General features: G+C 29.6%; 2 protein-coding genes across 2 annotated transcripts; both read left to right on the top strand.

Moving 5' to 3' along the window:
- Positions 1-2,390: 2,390 nt before the first annotated feature.
- LOC128955224 (uncharacterized) lies at positions 2,391-6,617 on the top strand. The gene is made up of 8 exons (XM_054300875.1): positions 2,391-2,457; positions 3,103-3,206; positions 3,360-3,389; positions 3,664-3,812; positions 4,182-4,726; positions 5,701-5,810; positions 5,917-6,095; positions 6,440-6,617. The coding sequence occupies exons 5-8, from the start codon at positions 4,217-4,219 to the stop codon at positions 6,577-6,579; spliced, it is 939 nt and encodes a 312-aa protein (XP_054156850.1). The 5' UTR covers positions 2,391-2,457; positions 3,103-3,206; positions 3,360-3,389; positions 3,664-3,812; positions 4,182-4,216; the 3' UTR covers positions 6,580-6,617.
- Positions 6,618-7,223: 606 nt separating this feature from the next.
- On the top strand, positions 7,224-13,950 carry LOC128957298 (uncharacterized protein DDB_G0283357-like). The gene is made up of 5 exons (XM_054303038.1): positions 7,224-7,495; positions 8,638-8,744; positions 9,091-9,126; positions 9,213-9,373; positions 9,515-13,950. The coding sequence occupies exons 1-5, from the start codon at positions 7,382-7,384 to the stop codon at positions 13,837-13,839; spliced, it is 4,743 nt and encodes a 1,580-aa protein (XP_054159013.1). The 5' UTR covers positions 7,224-7,381; the 3' UTR covers positions 13,840-13,950.
- Positions 13,951-21,690: the final 7,740 nt, after the last annotated feature.

Here is a 21,690-nt window from a genome sequence, read left to right as displayed (position 1 = left end):
TAGTAATCATACTAAACAACAACAATTAATATTTGATATATTAAATTACGAGTCTACTAGTTATTATATTATCAAATATTTTGACATTAATAATAATAATATAACTGGTTTGTACTGTTATTATAATTATTTAACTTTTAGTTATAAATTATTATAATTTTTTTATTTATTTATTTAGTTGATATCGACGTGTTTTCACGATTGGATAAACCAAACCTTAATCTACTGGGTATTGCCTATCGGACACTGGAAAAGTTGGGTATCAATAATAATACTAAACTATTGCCAGTCTATGCCAATAGACCAGACATAACACCACTGACCACTACTACTACTACACTTGTTTTGCCTAAACAACCGTCACTGCAAACAATGGCCAATTTGGTATTATTATTATATTACACACACATACACACATATACACACACATATACACACACATATACACACACATACACACACATACACACACATACACACACATACACACACACACACACACACATACACACACACACACACACACACACACACACACACATACACACACATACACACACATACACACACATACACACACATACACACACATACACACACATACACACACATACACACACATACACACACATACACACACATACACACACATACACACACATACACACACATACACACACATACACACACATACACACACATACACACACATACACACACATACACACACATACACACACATACACACACATACACACACATACACACACATACACACACATACACACACATACACACACATACACACACATACACACACATACACACACATACACACACATACACACACATACACACACACACACACATACACACACATACACACACATACACACACACATACACACACACACACACACCCTATACTAAACCTACTTAAATACTGTAGATGACTGGTTCCTGGCACTGGTTATACGGTACTGACCTAACTGGATATCAAACATTAACACTGGCCTATGTTAATAGTAAACAACCTTATCTAACTAGTATCATAAAGTACCGTAAATTACTTATTATATAGATATATAATTATTTTGTAATTAATAATTTTTTGTTTGCTTGTCTATCTATAGAACAATTGACAATAAATATATTACGGGTTTTATTTTGCCGAAACAAACTAATGAGGATTATTGTTATCAATTAGTTATCGATGATATCAGTGATGATAAACCTATTATTAATGAATTTAAAATTTTAAACTACAAAATTGATAGCTATATCATCATCAATTGGATATATAACAACAATAATATATGTTAGTTTATTTCATATACAGTATATTTATTGTTCACATATATAAATTGTATAAATAACATATATATATATATATCTATCTAATTCATATATAATTAGCATCTGTCGATGTGTTTGGCCGATCCAACAAACAAAATCAAACTATACTAAACATTGGCGACCAGACAGTAAAAAATTTGAATCTTAACTATACATTACTGCCCATCGATGACAACAACAAGGATAATGAAGATATAACTAACACCAACAACAATGTAAGGCCTAATATACAGTCTAATACTGATCAAGGATTGACAAAAACAACAACAACAACAACACCAATAAAAACAATAATAACTGAAAAAATAATTAAAAATAATTAAAGTTATATTTTTACATGTACTGTATTTATATATATTTATATATATATACATAAGATTTATTATTTTTTAAAAATAAATTTTTATAATCTATTATATTAGTATTTAGTTATTATTATTATTTATGTAAATTTATTTTTAAAGTATCTGAAAAACATTTTTTTAGATATAATATTTCTATTTAATCTTAATATTAGTTAATACTAAAAGTTTTATATATCTATATTTTTTTAGTTTTAAATTTCTTTTATTATTATTATATTTGAAATAAATATAAATAAAATTGTTTTTTTATTTACTTAAATAGATCGTATAAGTCATAGAATATAATTTAATTTATTATTTTTTTAATTTGAATATTTATTTTTAAATTTTATTACATTATTTTTTTAGATTTCATAATAATATTCAACACTTACACATATTTTTTTCAATAATATATAGTAATTTAATTGATTGCATAATAAAAGTTTTCATATTATATTAAAATATTAAAAATTAATATCAAACACCATTGCAAAAAATTAGACTTAATTAAAAACATTATTATTTTATTAATTACAGTAAACTTTATTTTTAATTTTTTTTATATATTTATACTTTAGTATCGAATATACTGTTTGAGTATTATATTATTATTTATAAATATATCAAATAAAAAATGTTTATAACAATAGTACTACTATTACTATTTATTACTATATTAGCTGAACAATTAATTTTTGTTAATACCAGTGCCGGCATATCAGCTGAACATAAAACTTTAGACAATTTAAATCAAGTAAGCAATCAATCAATGAATAAAATTAATTTATATAATATTATATAACACACACACACATAATAATAATAATCCAAAATAAATAATTAATAATAAAATATTTCTATATATAAACTTTATATTACAATCTCGTAAAAAAATAGTTGGACACTAGTTTTATCGTCTATCTATAGTGTATAAAGATAATGACCTAGGTCACCTAGGTCATTATCTTCATACACTATAGATAGGCTATAAAACTAGTGTATATACTATATACAACTCTATTGATTTGTAATGGCTCAGGTATGTTGGGGGAGGGGGTTGGGAGGTGCTATATCAGAGAAAAAATTAACTAAATAACATAGAGTAAAACTACTCACACCATGTTTTGTGTGTGTGTGTGTGTGTGTGTGTGTAAATAATTTTAAAATTATCATTTAATAATTATTTTTGTCAATTTAAAAAAACTAATTGTCTAGTAGTTTGTTCATAGATAACGTTCATAATATAAAGTTTGAATTAGTTAGATATTTCAAAATAGCCATATCAAATGTATCTTAGTATATATAATTAGATATAATTAATTTTTTGATAACCAAAAAAAACTTGAAATTTTCATTAGTATATTGTTTTTTGTTTAAATTTTTTATTTATTATTATTAGTTAACTGGGTTATGGTTAAGAGCCTATGGATCCGATAGCAATGATTGCCAATCAATTGAATTGCTAGCGACTAGTAATCCTAATAAATTTGATTTTATTGAATGGTAAATAAATGTATTTTTATTTTTATTATATTTAATTATTTTTGATTGATTGATATTGATCAAGATCAAATAATATAAAATTTAACATATTAATTTGATTAATTCGATCACTTATTTATTTATTTTTTATAAATTTTTTAAAATTTTTTTTAGGCAATCATATAAATGTGAATCAAATAATTCGTAAATATTTAATTTAATTTATTAAAAAAAATAATTTACTAACTATTACAAAAATATATATATCAATTAAAAAAACACAATTAACAAACTTTATATATATAATAATAACTAATTTTCGATTTATTACTATTGATATTAATATATACTGTATTTAGTGTACAATAGTTAAAAAAAAATATTTAATATTATTATTATTATTATTTTATATATAAATATATTATATCAAACCTATCAATTAAAAATTATTTATTACTATATATATATATATCATTAGACAACAATCTGATAAAAATACTAGAAGACAGGCCACTCTGTTGGACAATGGCATTATACTACTCAAACGTATTGATACAGGTGCTCACGAAACAGTAACTATAGTGGGCACCGATTTTAGCAGCTTTCTAATTATACGCCGAAGCTCATGTATGTTATTTTTAGTATATTATATAATATTGATTTAATTAGAGAGAGAGAGAGAGAGAGAGAGAGAGAGAATTATTTAATTTATAATTGAGTCCTTTAAGTCTGAAACCCAATTATAAACTTTTATCAAAAAAATAGTACTAATCCTTAAACTATTAAAAACAGTAAATATGTTAGACTTAGTATAAATTAGTCTAAATATTTTTAATAATTGGTTTCATACTTAAAGCCCATAGTTTTAAAAATAAAAAATTATTTTTAAAAAAAAAATCATAATAACATTCAAAAATATGTATATATGTTTTTCAAACTTCTAACTATTATTTATTATTATTATTATTATTTTTTTGGCTAAAAAAAATTTCATAGCCGCTATCGATACTTATATTAGACAATCACAGTATATGTTAGATAAAAGTCCGTTTGAGTTGTGCGCCCGTAGTAGTAGTAGTGGTAGTGGTGGTAGTGGTAGTACATCAATGACTGACCGCACTTGTATCAAATTGACACTCAGCTCCAATAGACATCAATGCAATTATCCGCCGCCAACCAATTCCGGCCAATCGGACGGTATATGTACTGTTGATGGCTATTCAAGTACTACTACTACTACTACTACTATTACTACCACTGCTAGTGCCACCACCACTACTAGTGCCACCACCACTACTAGTGCCACCACCACTACTAGTGCTACTACTACTACAATATCGACAACATCGGTAACAACACCTACAATACAGACAACAGTAGCGATAAAAACAAAAAAACCGCAAAAAGTTGATAAATTATTGAAATTAAGCGCTGATCCTGAAGTTGCTGTTAATGAAGTAACGCCCAGACCTACTATTGGACCCAATAGGATGTGCCTGAAAGATGTGCCCAATGCTATCAAATTGGATAATCTACAACAGGTAACACTATTTGTTTATATTTTTCTTGTTTAAGGGAACAGTATATTTATGTGTGTGAGAGGTGTGATAGGTGTGTGAGGGGTGTGAGGGGTGTGAGGGGTGTGAGGGGTGTGAGGGGTGTGAGGGGTGTGAGGGGTGTGAGGGGTGTGAGGGGTGTGAGGGGTGTGAGGGGTGTGAGGGGTGTGAGGGGTGTGAGGGGTGTGAGGGGTGTGAGGGGTGTGAGGGGTGTGAGGGGTGTGAGGGGTGTGAGGGGTGTGAGGGGTGTGAGGGGTGTGAGGGGTGTGAGGGGTGTGAGGGGTATGAGGGGTATGAGGGGTATGAGGGGTATGAGGGGTATGAGGGGTATGAGGGGTATGAGGGGTATGAGGGGTATGAGGGGTATGAGGGGTATGAGGGGTATGAGGGGTATGAGGGGTATGAGGGGTATGAGGGGTATGAGGGGTATGAGGGGTATGAGGGGTATGAGGGGTATGAGGGGTATGAGGGGTATGAGGGGTATGAGGGGTATGAGGGGTATGAGGGGTATGAGGGGTATGAGGGGTATGAGGGGTATGAGGGGTATGAGGGGTATGAGGGGTATGAGGGGTATGAGGGGTATGAGGGGTATGAGGGGTATGAGGGGTATGAGGGGTATGAGGGGTATGAGGGGTATGAGGGGTATGAGGGGTATGAGGGGTATGAGGGGTATGAGGGGTATGAGGGGTATGAGGGGTATGAGGGGTATGAGGGGTATGAGGGGTATGAGGGGTATGAGGGGTATGAGGGGTATGAGGGGTATGAGGGGTATGAGGGGTATGAGGGGTATGAGGGGTGTGAGGGGTTTGTGTGTGTTATGTGTAATTGATTTTTATTAAATTTGTTAAAAATCTTTAATTAATTAATTTTTGCTATATTTTACTTACATGATATATTTATTATAATCTATTATATATATATTGTTTATACGGGTACCCCACCCCACCCCACTGGTATAGTTGAACGGTAAATGGTATCAATTGTTTGCCACTTTCAAAAGTAACAAAATGTGTGCCCAAACCATATTTAGCCCGACTATCAACCAAACAGTGCTCAACTATATTGATTTGTATGTAATATTATAAAGATTTATTTGATATAATTTTTTCAATATATTTTATATATACAGATAATTTTTTGTTTTTTTTAATTATACTCTCTCTCTGTATATATAGCAACGATTGTGTCAAAACAAGTGTAGGTGCTCTAAGCCAAATGCCCGGTAATGACAGTCGACTTGCCCAAGCAAACGATAGATATGTAGCCAGCAATTGGATATTGAATACCGGTGCCGATACACTAAAAAACCATTTTCTGGAATACAGGTGCATTACAGCTGGTCAGGGTATACAAGGTTTGGCATACTATTCAATATAAAATTATATATATATATACATAAATATATATATATATATATATATATATATAGTATACAGATAATGCCAATTAAAAGTTTTAAATTTGACTAATTAATCGTGTACAGTTAACTTTACACTAAGCAAGGTAACTTAATAAACTAATACCTAATATTAGATAAGTTATATACAGTACCCTGGCTAATAGTATTATATAATATTACTAAAAAATTTTTAAAACTTTTAAGTGGCATAAACTGTGTATATATATATACAGTATATATATATATATATAATTAATATACTAAATCTAATATATTATTATTATTATTATTATTATTAGAAAGCTATCACATATATTCACGATCGTTGACAATCCCTGTGCAGCACATGTCTAGTATCAAAGCTATTGTCAAAAATTTACCGCTTTTTAAGACAGTGCGCACTGAATACTGTATTTGCAATAATTTAAATAAAGTTTAATTTTTTTAATTAATTTAATTTTTTATATTATAATAGTAACTGTTGTTTAATTGATTGTATTGATAGTATCAAAGGTTATACTGTACTAAAAATAAATAAAAAAAAAGTTTTTAATAATAATTTAATGAATAACAAGTTTATGATTTATTTGCAAAATTAAATATATTATTATTATTATTATTATTTTTATAAAAATATTTTTTTTTAAATAATCATACTTTATTTTTTGTATTAATTTATATCATATAATATACATTAATAATAAAATTATTACATAACATACATAATAAATAAAGTACATGTATTAATATTCATATTTTAAACATAATGAATCTTGTAATTTAGTTTTTTTAAATTTATTAGTAAAAATTAATCAATCAATCAACTAATTAATTAATTATATATAAAATGGCTTATTTAAAAAATATATATATAGTTTCTAGAATTATCATTATCATACAGTTTATTATAGTATAAATTAATTGAGCTTTTTTACAAATATGGTATAATTAATTTTATAATTAATTTTATAATTAATTTTAATGTTAGTTTTAGTCACTTGTTAAAATATTGTAAATTTATATCTGTATTATATATACAATAAATTAATATATATATATATAATTTTATATACTTATATAAACAGTGATTTTATAGATGCAGTATAAACTATATTTTTACAATTAATAATTTTGTTAATAATATATTTTTGTATTATTATTATTATTATTATTAACAAAATATTAATAGTTTCAAATATTTATAACAATTAAGTTTATTTTAGTAATACAAATAAATAATAATGTTTAAATTATTATTATTATTATTACTAGTATTTATACTAGCTGATCCAATTGTATTGGATAATACTAATTTTATTGTCGATTCATCCAAAACAGTTGAAAGCTTAAATAAAGTAAGTAATCAATAAAATTATTATGTTTTTAAAAAAAATTGTATTTTAATAATTATCGGGTAATTAACACTATTATATCGGGTAAACCCTAAACTAAAATATGTGATTTTATGAGATACTCATAACCGAGTCCTAGCCTAGTAGTAGTAGTAGTAGTCAATGATTGTACGGCAATACTATATTAGAGGACACGGGTTCAAATCCCATACAATTTTTTTGTTTTTTTTGTGTTAGTCTCTCCATAAAACAACAACCCCCCCATTTAATTGTCTGAACCCCCTCCCTAACCATTGGTGACGTCTAAACCCAGTGTCATGTAATTGTAGATCAGTTTAGTGTAGTTATTGTGTGTGTGTTTATGTTTGTTTGATTGTTTGTTAAAATATTTATTTTTTAAAAATATATACATGTATATTCTACATATATTAATAATCAATTAATTAATAATAAAAAATTAATTAATTAAGCAGCCATAATTATTTTACTAAATATATTCAAATATGTTTTTTTTAAATAAAAAATAATTACTTCCGATATATAGTATAGTATTGAATGTTATAATAACTAATATAAAGTTTATATATTATTATAAAAAGAAAATATACAATAATATAATTATTTATTTTTTAATTATTTTACTAATTTCACCCTCTTTTACTATAATACAGTATAACACATATACATAATTATTAGAGATTATAACTTTTTTTTTAAGTATAATCCACTTTATATATTTTAAACAAATTTTAATATAAAAATTAAAAGAAAAAAATAGTATTTAAAATTTAAAAATCTTAACTTTAATAGTATCTAATGATTTAAAAAATTACAAAAAAAATATTTATATATATAATAGTATCAGTCATTTATCGTATAGTTTGTAATATTGTTTTGTTTATTTGTTGTTTATATTTAAAAATACTAGAAAATTGTTATATCATTAATAATCACTAATAATACTTAATATTTAAGCAAACATATTAACTAGAAAACTGATTTGATTATTAACAACAGTGTATTTTTAAATTTCAAAAAAAAATTTATATATTTATATATTTAGCTTATTCAAACTTTTCAAATTTTAAAATTATAATTAAAAATTTATAATTATAATTATTTTAATTTTTTTTTAAATTTATTAGTTAAAAGGAACCTGGTATAGAAGTTACGGTACACAAAACTTTGAGTGTCTATCATTTGAATTAAATGGCAACCCTGATAATGTACAACAATATGAATTAATTGATAGGTAAAAAAAATATTAATTTTTTTTTATATTAATTAAATTATATTTTAATATTATAATTCAATTTAGTTTGTTGTAAAAAATACCATATTTTTATTCTATCGCTTGAATTAATATAAAGTATAATAGATATTTTTTTTAAAAATTTTAATTTTATTTAAATAATAAAAACAAACAAAAATAATAATCTTATTAATTAGAATACATGTATTGAATATCATTAAAAAAAATTAAATAAAATTAGTTAAAAAATTATGATAATAATTTCTAGGGCTATAAATTTATTTTTTTTTTAAATAATTTATTAATTAATTTTATTTTTAAAATATTAATTTTATCAATTTTTTAGACGAACAAGATTTATTGATTCGAGATGGAAAAATTCGTAAATATTTTTTTTTTTAATTTTATAATATTAATGTTTGTTTAAATTATAATATATAAATCATATATATATATATATATTTATAGAGCATATGGCGATTTGACAATCAAAAAACATGCGACTATAGTGGCAAACAATACAATCCATACTAAACGTTGGGACACCGGTTATGAGGAATGGTTAACCATTTTGGGCACTGATTTCGATAGTTATCTTATCGTACAGACTATTGGATCAAATAATCAAAGTTTGTTTAAACAAAAAAAAAATTATTTATAGTATATATATATATATAATATAAAATATATTTAATTTTAATTATTATTATTTTTAATTTGAATAAATAAAATAATTCACAAATTTTTAATATATATATATTTATTTATAGAATCGATTGATGCCTATGGAAGACAGTATGAGTTGGAACTGGATGTTAGTCCAACCGAATCGTGTACCCGAACTCGTAAACGATTTTGTATAAAAGTCAAACTCAATGCTAATAGAAAAGGCTGTAATTATCCGAAACCAACGGCTCAGCCGTCGTCGACAACCGAAGAATCGTTGACGACTACAGTGTCCGCAGCGAACACTAACAGCAATACTAACAATACAAACCCACATCACCCACATGTAAATCATGACCACAATAGTACCCACACAAACCCACATCACCCGCATGTAACCCATGACAACAATAGTAACCACACAAACCCACATCACCCACATGTAAAACATGACAACAATAGTAAGCACACAAACCCACATCACCCACATGTAACCCATGACAACAATAGTACCCTCACAAACCCACATCATCCACATGTAAATCATGACAACAATAGTAACCACACAAACCCACATCACCCACATGTAAATCATGACAATAGTACCCACACAACCCCACATCACCCACATGTAAATCATGACAATAGTACCCACACAACCCCACATCACCCACATGTAAATCATGACAATAGTACCCACACAACCCCACATCACCCACATGTAAATCATGACAATAGTACCCACACAACCCCACATCACCCACATGTAAATCATGACAATAGTACCCACACAACCCCACATCACCCACATGTAAATCATGACAATAGTACCCACACAACCCCACATCACCCACATGTAAATCATGACAATAGTACCCACACAACCCCACATCACCCACATGTAAATGACAACAATAGTACCCACACAAACCCACATCACCCGCATGTAAATCATGACAACATTAGTACCCACACAAACCCACATCACCCACATGTAAGTCATGCGGACAATAGTACCAACACAAAACCACATCACCAACATGTAAATCATGACAACAATAGTACCCACACAAACCCACATCACCCACATGTAAGTCATGCGGACAATAGTACCCACACAAACCCACATCACCCACATGTAAATCATGACAATAGTACCCACATTAACCCACATCACCCACATGTAAATCATGACCACAATAGTTCCCACACAAACCCACATCACCCACATGTAAGTCATGCGGACAATAGTACCAACAAAAACCCACATGTAAATGACAACAATAGTACCCACACAAACCCACATCATCCACATGTAAATCATGCGGACAATAGTACCAACACAAACCCACATGTAAATGACAACAATAGTACCCACACAAACCCACATCATCCACATGTAAATCATGCGGACAATAGTACCAACACAAACCCACATGTAAATCATGCGGACAATAGTACCAACACAAACCCACATGTAAATGACAACAATAGTACCCACACAATCCCACATCACCCACATGTAAATCATGCGGACAATAGTACCAACACAAACCCACATGTAAATCATAACAACAATAGTAACCACACAAACCCACATCACAGTCAAGTAAATCCAGAACAAAACAGAAATCAATCAATTCCACATGAAAGTCCAAGGAACAATAGTACATATAAGATTTTATCGTCATCATCGAATCCAAGCAATATCTCGCATCCAAACATTGTCTCGAATCCAAACAATGTTTCGAATCCAAGCAATGACTTTAATCCAATAATTTTCTCACTTCCAAGAAATGTCTCTATTCCAATCAATTTAACGAATCCAAACAATGTATCGCTTCCAAGCATAAATCAAGACAATGGCCAGAATCCAAGCAATGTTCCGAATCTAACCAATGGCTCGAATTCACGAAATGGCCAGAATCCAAGCAATGTTCCGAATCCAAGCAATGTTCCGAATCCAAGCAATGTTCCGAATCTAACCAATGGCCCGAATTCAAGCAATGGCCAGAATCCAAGCAATCTTCCGAATCTAACTAATGGCCCTAATTCAAGTAATGGCCAGAATGCAAGCAATGTTCCGAATCTAACCAATGGCCCGAATTCAAGCAATGGCCAGAATCCAAGCAATGGCCAGAATCCAAGTAATGTTCCGAATCTAACCAATGGCCCGAATTCAAGCAATGGCCAGAATCCAAGCAATCTTCCGAATCTAACTAATGGCCCTAATTCAAGTAATGGCCAGAATGCAAGCAATGTTCCGAATCTAACCAATGGCCCGAATTCAAGCAATGGCCAGAATCCAAGCAATGGCCAGAATCCAAGCAATATTCCGAATCTAACCAATGGCCCGAATTCAAGCAATGGCCAGAATCCAAGTAATGTTCCGAATCTAACCAATGGCCCGAATTCAAGCAATGGCCAGAATCCAAGTAATGTTCCGAATCTAACCAATGGCCAGAATCCAAGCAATGTTCAGAATTTAACCAATGGCCAGAATCCAAGCAATGTTCAGAATCTAACCAATGGCCAGAATCCAAGTAATGTTCCGAATCTAACCAATGGCCAGAATCCTAGCAATGTTCCGAATCTAACCAATGGCCAGAATCCAAGTAATGTTCCGAATCTAACCAATGGCCAGAATCCAAGCAATGTTCAGAATCTAACCAATGGCCAGAATCCAAGCAATGTTCCGAATCTAACCAATGGCCAGAATCCAAGCAATGTTCCGAATCTAACCAATGGCCAGAATCCAAGTAATGTTCCGAATCTAACCAATGGCCAGAATCCAAGCAATGTTCAGAATCTAACCAATGGCCAGAATCCAAGCAATGTTCAGAATCTAACCAATGGCCAGAATCCAAGTAATGTTCCGAATCTAACCAATGGCCAGAATCCAAGCAATGTTCCGAATCTAACCAATGGCCAGAATCCAAGTAATGTTCCGAATCTAACCAATGGCCAGAATCCAAGCAATGTTCAGAATCTAACCAATGGCCAGAATCCAAGTAATGTTCCGAATCTAACCAATGGCCAGAATCCTAGCAATGTTCCGAATCTAACCAATGGCCAGAATCCAAGTAATGTTCCGAATCTAACCAATGGCCAGAATCCAAGCAATGTTCAGAATCTAACCAATGGCCAGAATCCAAGCAATGTTCCGAAGCTAACCAATGGCCAGAATCCAAGCAATGTTCCGAATCTAACCAATGGCCAGAATCCAAGCAATGTTCCGAAGCTAACCAATGGCCAGAATCCAAGCAATGTTCCGAATCTAACCAATGGCCAGAATCCAAGTAATGTTCCGAATCTAACCAATGGCCAGAATCCAAGCAATGTTCAGAATCTAACCAATGGCCAGCATCCAAGCAATATTCCGAATCTAACCAATGGCCCGAATTCAAACAATGGCCAGAATCCAAGCAATGTTCCGAACCTAAACAATGGCCCGAATTCAAGCAATGGCCAGAATCCAAGTAATGTTCCGAATCTAACCAATGGCCCGAATTCAAGCAATGTCCAGAATCCAAGTAATGTTCCGAATCTAACCAATGGCCAGAATCCAAGCAATGTTCATAATCTAACCAATGGCCAGAATCCAAGCAATGTTCAGAATCTAACCAATGGCCAGAATCCAAGCAATGTTCCGAATCTAACCAATGGCCAGAATCCAAGTAATGTTCCGAATCTAACCAATGGCCAGAATCCAAGCAATGTTCAGAATCTAACCAATGGCCAGAATCCAAGCAATGTTCCGAATCTAACCAATGGCCCGAATTCAAGCAATGGCCAGAATCCAAGTAATGTTCCGAATCTAACCAATGGCCAGAATCCAAGTAATGTTCCGAATCTAACCAATGGCCAGAATCCAAGCAATGTTCAGAATCTAACCAATGGCCAGAATCCAAGCAATGTTCCGAATCTAACCAATGGCCAGAATCCAAGTAATGTTCCGAATCTAACCAATGGCCAGAATCCAAGCAATGTTCAGAATCTAACCAATGGCCAGAATCCAAGCAATGTTCCGAATCTAACCAATGGCCAGAATCCAAGTAATGTTCCGAATCTAACCAATGGCCAGAATCCAAGCAATGTTCCGAATCTAACCAATGGCCAGAATCCAAGCAATGTGCAGAATCTAACCAATGCTCAGAATTTAAGCAAATTCTCGCTTCCAAGCAATCTCTTAAATTCAGACAATGTCCTAAAAGGAAGCAATACATTAAATCCAATCATTAATCCTTTAAAACCAAACACGAATTCGTCGATTCCGTTACAACTAATTCCGGGCCAAAACAAATCCAAACCAAACAATACCATTGCACCGGAACTGTGCGATACGGACGATACGACACCAAACAGTGTCGTCTTCGTCGCCAACAATAAGAATACAGATTCAGGAAACCTGTCGACAGTTAAACAGTAAAGTCTTTCAAAAAAAAATTTAACAAAAAACAAATCAATAGAATAGACAAAAAAAATATATTAATTATAATCGACTGATATGTTTAAGAATAATAATAATAATTATTATTATTATATTAATTATAATATATTTCTAAAATTTTATTTTTAAATTATCTATAATTTTCTTCTATTATTAAATATTTTATTTTAAAATAATAAATTTATGTAATTATTAACAAATTTTTTTTTAAAAATATTAATAAATGTTTTTCAAACAATAATTTTTTGTTTATTTAAATTGAAATTAATTAGATTTTATTTACTAAATATTTTACATATAAAACAAATAAAATTATTTTTATTTATTTGTGATATTTTTATTAGTATTATTATTATATTAGATTTTATTTACAATTTAATAAACTATAATATAATTAGTTTACAAAACATTACACTAAAAATATATTTTATTTTTATTTTTTAACAAATAGGGGCTTTAATTATGTAATTTTTATGTAAACTTCCTTAAATTTTTTTATTATTTATAACATGAAAAACTGTTATTATTATTGTTATTAAATATTATTACAATTAGGTTATTAAATTTAAAACAAAAAAATAATATATATATATATATACTATATATTATTAATAAAAATATATTATTTTATTTATTGTATTATATTTTAAAAACATATATTAAAAGTTATTTGATTTTTTTAAAAAAAATATTACTTATAATTTGTTTAATATATTTATAGATTTAATATTAATATCTATAGTTATATAATAAATTAAGTCAATTATATAACTATACATATAATTAGTTATGAATTATTATAAAAAAATATTTTATTTAACAAAACTATTAGTATTAATAGTTTTGTTAAACAATATTAAATGCGATGATACTATTGAAACTACCGGTGCCGTCAACGATAACAACAATACGAATACCGACAATATAGACGTTAAAAAACCTAACGACACTCTAGCAATAGCTGATAGGGAACGGGATGGTCGCGGAACGGACTTAATGGACGTCATTGGCGAAGCTATTGGTGCCGCAGCTGCAGGTGCAGCGGCTGCTGTCAGTTCGTCAGTGATCAGGGGTGTGTCCGGCAGTAAGTATTTAAATCTTATATTTTAATAAACAGTAACTGTTCTCCAAATCTAACTGTTCTCCTGAATCTAACTGTTCTCCTGAATCTAACTGTTCTCCTGAATCTAACTGTTCTCCTGAATCTAACTGTTCTACTAATCTAACTGTTCTCTAAATCTAACTGTTCTCCTGAATCTAACTGTTCTGCTGAATCTAACTGTTCTCCTGAATCTAACTGTTCTGCTGAATCTAACTGTTCTCCTGAATCTAACTGTTCTCCTGAATCTAACTGTTCTCCTGAATCTAACTGTTCTCCTGAATCTAACTGTTCTCTAAATCTAACTGTTCTCCTGAATCTAACTGTTCTGCTGAATCTAACTGTTCTCCTGAATCTAACTGTTCTCCTGAATCTAACTGTTCTCCTGAATCTAACTGTTCTCCTGAATCTAACTGTTCTCCTGAATCTAACTGTTCTCCTGAATCTAACTGTTCTCCTGAATCTAACTGTTCTCCTGAATCTAACTGTTCTCCTGAATCTAACTGTTCTCCTGAATCTAACCACTGCTAATCACTGTCACACCAAAAAAAAAGACTCATTGATTACGACTGGCGAGTACTGTGGCGCCCGCCGATCAAACCGCTACTGCGATATCCATTGTCACGACCTGTTTCGTGGACCGCTAACCGGCTGGTGTCGTAGCGGCCAATGTGTTTGCGAATGCGACCAATACGAGTGCGATCGCTACTGTCGCCGCTATTGGGACTCACATCATCACTGGGACATTGAGGTCGATACTACCGATTACGACTATGACCGCTACCGTAGACGCCACTATCCGTCCTACTATTCATCGCCTTTGCTTATCGGCGGTAGTAGTGGTAGTAGTAGTAGTGGCAATGTTAATGGTCTAGTCGTAGGCACCGTCGGCAACGGTAGACAAGTGGTTAACAGCAGATTAGACAGAGGCTACTGTTCCTCATCGCGCGGCTGTCAATGTGATTGATTGATGGATAGACAGTCAAACACTCAAACAGTATTAACCTTATTATGAATATTCCTATTAAATATTTATTAATTAAATTAATAATTTAATATTTTTTGCTTGTTTTATATGTTATTTATATATATATATTATTAATATTTAAAATAATTATTATCACCAAAAAAATATATATATTTATATTTTCAAAAATTGTGAATTATATATATAAAGTTGCTTGAAAATATATTATAAATTATTAAACAAAAAACTTTTAAATAATTGCAGTCGTAATTCTGATATTATAAAAACTGTAACTTTTATTGAAATAATATAAATTATAAAGTATTACAATAATCAATGAAAATAAGTTTAAACAAAGTATAGTAATATGTGTGTGTTTGTGGAGTGACTGTCCTAATGGTCAGTCAGTGTCCTATTTTTATACACATGTTTGGGTAAGTGTCCGCACCAGCGGCTACTTTGACATACTTTTATGTTAGGATTATAACCCTTTTAAACAAATCATAAAATCATATTTGGACTAAAATAATCATAAAATAAAATAAATTCATAGTTATATTTAGTAAATCAAATATTAGTTTTAATTAACAATAGATACCAAAAATATGTACTGTATCTATATTTATGATAAAATAAGTGTATACTTGGAAAATACATAAAATAAGTTTATATTTATAATATTGATATTAACATAAAAATAGGTATTATTTTAAGTTATATTTAAGACAATAAAATCAATTAGAAATATTTAAAATAAAATGTATAATAAAACTAAAAATAAATAACAATATTTCGGGTATACTTTATATCCCCTGTCTTTAAGACATGCCTACAGGTTATGCATATCTTAATTTTGAAATGTGAAATATGTCATCTGTTTTGCCCTTTTTATCACAATTCACTCTATAACTTATTTTTGATAATTTTTCAATTACTTTGAATGGGCCGACCATTAGCGGCTCTAACTTTTTGCGAGTAATTTTATTTTTATTTTCAATATATACTGAATCGCCTATATTTAGTTCAATAGGTTTACGCTTAATATCATAATATTTTTTGTTAATATTATGGTTTTTGATACTATTATCAAAAGCTATTTTTCTCGCTTTTTCAATGTTCATATCTAACGGCAATTGAAAAGTTTCAAATGGTTTAATACCAAACAATAAATAATTGGGAGTGAAATGCGTTACACTGTGTGGGCTATTGTTATATTCAATTGTAATATCATGTAATAGATTAGGCCAACAAATATTTTTGTTACAATCATTTAGTTTACACCGTAATCTGTTAGTTAGTGTTTGTATTACACGCTCACACATACCGTTACTTTGAGCACAATTAACACTTATAAACATTAATTTGATTTCATTTTTATTACAATAGTTTTTAAATTCATTTGATTTGATACCTGTGTAACGATCAGCTAAAATAAGTTTTGGTTTTTGTGTTTGTTTTATACAATTAATTAAATTAATAAAATCTTTTGATTGTTGTGTTTTTGATGCTAATGTCCAAACATATCTAGTAAAATGGTCAATAGCAACATGTACAAATTGTTTTTTTGAGTTATAGCCAGATAGGCCACCTGTCGTATCAATAGATATGATTTCAAAAGGCTCTTTGGCGGGACCTAAGTGAGACAACTGTCCATATTTGGGTTCGCGCGACACTTTATTTGCGATACAAATTTGACAACCCTTTAGATAGTTATTGATTTTGTTATGCATATCATTGAAATAATAGGCGCCTGAGATTAAGTATAACATTTTACGATAGCCAATATGACCAAAATGTTTGTGCATTTTATCAATAAGTTTGTCAACCAATATATCTGATATAAATATACGATTAATATCTAATTTTTTATTAATAATTAAATTATTTTTTAATACAGTATTTTTAGGCAAATTGTTGTGATATTGTTTTTGATCATCTATGATATCAGTCATTTCAAGTAAATTAACGCATTTAATGTGTGGTACTGTTTCCGATGCCTCTAATACTGGTTGTCTACTCAAAGCATCGGCTTCTCTATTATCAACACCTCTGATATATTTAACATCTAAATCGTATTGACTTAATCTTAGAGACCAATTAAATAAACGGGAATTTGGTTTTTTAATTGACTTAAGCCATCTCAATGAGTTGTGATCACTATATATCAGTATTTGTTTACCATAAACATAATGATGCCAATAATCAATTGCTGATATTATAGACAAACACTCTAATTCTGTTATATCATAATTTTGCTGATATTTTAATAGTTTTTTAGAGTAATAGGCAATAGGGTATAGTTTGCCATCAGATTGTATTTGTTTAAATACAGCTCCTATACCTACTTTGGATGCATCACAAAAAATTATACATTTTTTGTTTGGGTCATATATGCGTAAAATAGGATAACTTGTTAAATATTGTTTTGTTTTTTCAAAAGCATTTTGACATTCAATAGACCATTCAAACTTTTTGTCTTTACCTAATAGGTTATACAATGGTGCTAATAGAGCATAAGCATTGGGAATAAAACCGTAATAAAAGTTTACTTTACCTAAAAACTGTTGTATATGTTTTACTTTCAATGGTTTAGGAAATTCACGTATAGATACTATATTATCATTAATAGGTGTGTATGAGTTTTTAGATATATAATGTCCTAAGTATTTGACTGATTTTTGAGCAAAACTACATTTACTTAATTTTAGTTTAACATTTTCAGCTAATAGTGCTTTTAAAACATTTTCAATATGTATAATATGATTATCAAATGTTTTTGAATGAATCAAAATATCATCCAGATAATTTTTTGCATACTTAATTAAATTATGTTTTTTAAGTATTGTATGTATAATACGTTGAAATATCATAGGACTGTTTTTGAAACCAAATGGCATACATAGCCACTCATATTGACCACTAGTGCTAACAAATGCTGTCTTTTTTATATCATTGTTGTGGACTTTTATGTGCCAAAAGCCACTTGTGATATCTAGAGTAGTAAAATAGTCACAATCATAGAGTGAATCTACAATATCTTTAAACAATGGGAACGGGTAGTTTTGTGATACAGTTACTGTATTTAGTTTCCTGTAATCAATACATAACCTACTTTTAATACCCTCGTCCTTTTTATTAGCTAATGTAATAGGAAATGAATAAGAGCTATAACTTTTCTGAATTAATTTGTGTTTCAATAATTCATTGATTTGTGTATCAATGGTTTGTTGATCTATTTGAGAGCATCGGTAGGGTCTGAGATTAATTGGTATATTATTAATTAATTCAATTGTGCACATTTCAGTATTAATCTGACCTACATCATATTTATGTTTAGAAAATATATTAACATATTTAGATAATAAGTAATGTATTGTATTTGCTTGCTTAGCGCTAAAATTGTTGCAATCAATTTTAATTGTATTGTTAAACTCAGCAATGTTGAGTCTGAGCTTATCATTATTTATTAAATTATTTTGTGTATAATTAGTTAATATTTCCTCATTAATTGTATTGTCTTTATGTTTAAGACATTGAAAAACTCTCAATTCATTTGTTAAATTTAATGCAAATAATGTGATTAAATTAAGTCCTATCAATAGATCATAATTGCTATTTTCAATTACATATAAATCACAATTTTGTGATATTTGCCCAATAAGTATTGGTACACATTTTACGAGACCTAAACAATAATTATTAGCATTTATTGTTTTAAAACTATTTGTTTTAGTAAATTTATAAATTTTTAATTGTAATTCATTAGCTAAATTACTACTAATAATTGAGACATTTGACCCTGGATCATAAATAGCATTTAAAATTTTGTTATTAACTATAGTTAACATAGAGATCAGGGGGTTATGTCTAGGCCTCTGTATTAGTTTAAACTAACTGTCGGTTCCTCATCAGTAGACTGATTGTCTATCAAATTGATTTGTTTGGGAACCGTATCACTCTTAGGTTTGGCCCGAGTCGGGCAATCCTGAGGCCAATGAAATTTATTTGTTTGGCCAACATTTTCACACATACGGCAAGCATATCTAGGCTTAGGTTTGAACTTATTATTGTTTAAGTTTTGGTCAGTCTTAGGCTTAAAATACTTTGATTTGTTATTGAATTTATCATTAGATTTGTTGTTAAACTTATTGATAGTGCGTAACAAATTAGTCTCAGCTGTTTTGGCAATATTATAAAATTCAGACATTGATTTGGGTTTTACAGCAATGAATGCTTCAGACATTTTTGGATGCAAATTATGTATCATAAGTGGTATCATTTGATCCACCGTTAGCTTAGCTATAGTGCCATATCTGCGCTTTTCTTCAAAATAACTTTTTAAACCTTTTTTCAAATCATATCTTAGATTTACAAATTCAATTATAGGCTCAACAGTATCGACACCGAAACGATTGATTAGTTTAGTTTTGAGAGTATCGAAACTATCGGTACCTTCATATGACTCTATATACCAGTTCAACGAGTCATCCTCTAAGTAGTTCCCTATCATAACTGATTTGTGTTCATCATTCCACTTATAAAACTTAGCTAACATTTCAAATCGTTTCAACCAATTCTCAATTGAAACCTTGTCCTCACATCCCTTAAAAACTTGTAGTTTTGGCTTACTTTTCGATGAGAAGGTGGGCATTGGGTCCTCTCCTTCCGAATCGGTCGACTCTAATTGATGGATGTGTTGTGTGGTCTGTTTGGTTGTCGTCGGCGTTAGGGTTGTTGGTTGTGTTGAGTACTGGCCGTTCAACTCTGTTGTGTCGCTGTCGTTGTGTTGGATATCGGCGTTTTGATCGTTTGGTTGGTTGGGTATATTTGGAGTGTTGGATGTCTGTGTCTGGCGGCGACTGTTTCGTGTTATCGGCATATTTGGTGATTTGTTGTTCAACTAATGCCTGTCCTCCTTCAAAGGCTGCTGTTGTTACAATTGATGAAACGGCGTGTTTTTTGAGGTATGATACGAGTGCTTTGAGTATACCACCAGAAGCTGATGAGACAAATATGACAATCAATATGATAGTCAATGTTTGCACGATTTTAAAAAAGTTCATTGGATAGTTGAGTCACAATTTATATAATTATTAGGCAGATTAACTATCCTGCCGACTTATAAAGTTGCTTGAAAATATATTATAAATTATTAAACAAAAAACTTTTAAATAATTGCAGTCGTAATTCTGATATTATAAAAACTGTAACTTTTATTGAAATAATATAAATTATAAAGTATTACAATAATCAATGAAAATAATTTTAAACAAAGTATAGTAATATGTGTGTGTTTGTGGAGTGACTGTCCTAATGGTCAGTCAGTGTCCTATTTTTATACACATGTTTGGGTAAGTGTCCGCACCAGCGGCTACTTTGACATACTTTTATGTTAGGATTATAACCCTTTTAAACAAATCATAAAATCATATTTGGACTAAAATAATCATAAAATAAAATAAATTCATAGTTATATTTAGTAAATCAAATATTAGTTTTAATTAACAATAGATACCAAAAATATGTACTGTATCTATATTTATGATAAAATAAGTGTATACTTGGAAAATACATAAAATAAGTTTATATTTATAATATTGATATTAACATAAAAATAGGTATTATTTTAAGTTATATTTAAGACAATAAAATCAATTAGAAATATTTAAAATAAAATGTATAATAAAACTAAAAATAAATAACAATATTTCGGGTATACTTTATATATATATATATATATATATATTGTATATATAATATCACT

Source organism: Oppia nitens, unplaced genomic scaffold (assembly GCF_028296485.1).
Source record: "Oppia nitens isolate AA-2021 unplaced genomic scaffold, nextdenovo-longstitch-racon4-pilon3 scaffold12_pilon_pilon_pilon, whole genome shotgun sequence".
NCBI classification, from domain to species: Eukaryota; Metazoa; Arthropoda; class Arachnida; order Sarcoptiformes; family Oppiidae; genus Oppia; species Oppia nitens.
The sequence above is the reverse complement of the archived record's forward strand: the minus strand, read 5'-3'. Positions and strand labels throughout refer to the sequence as shown.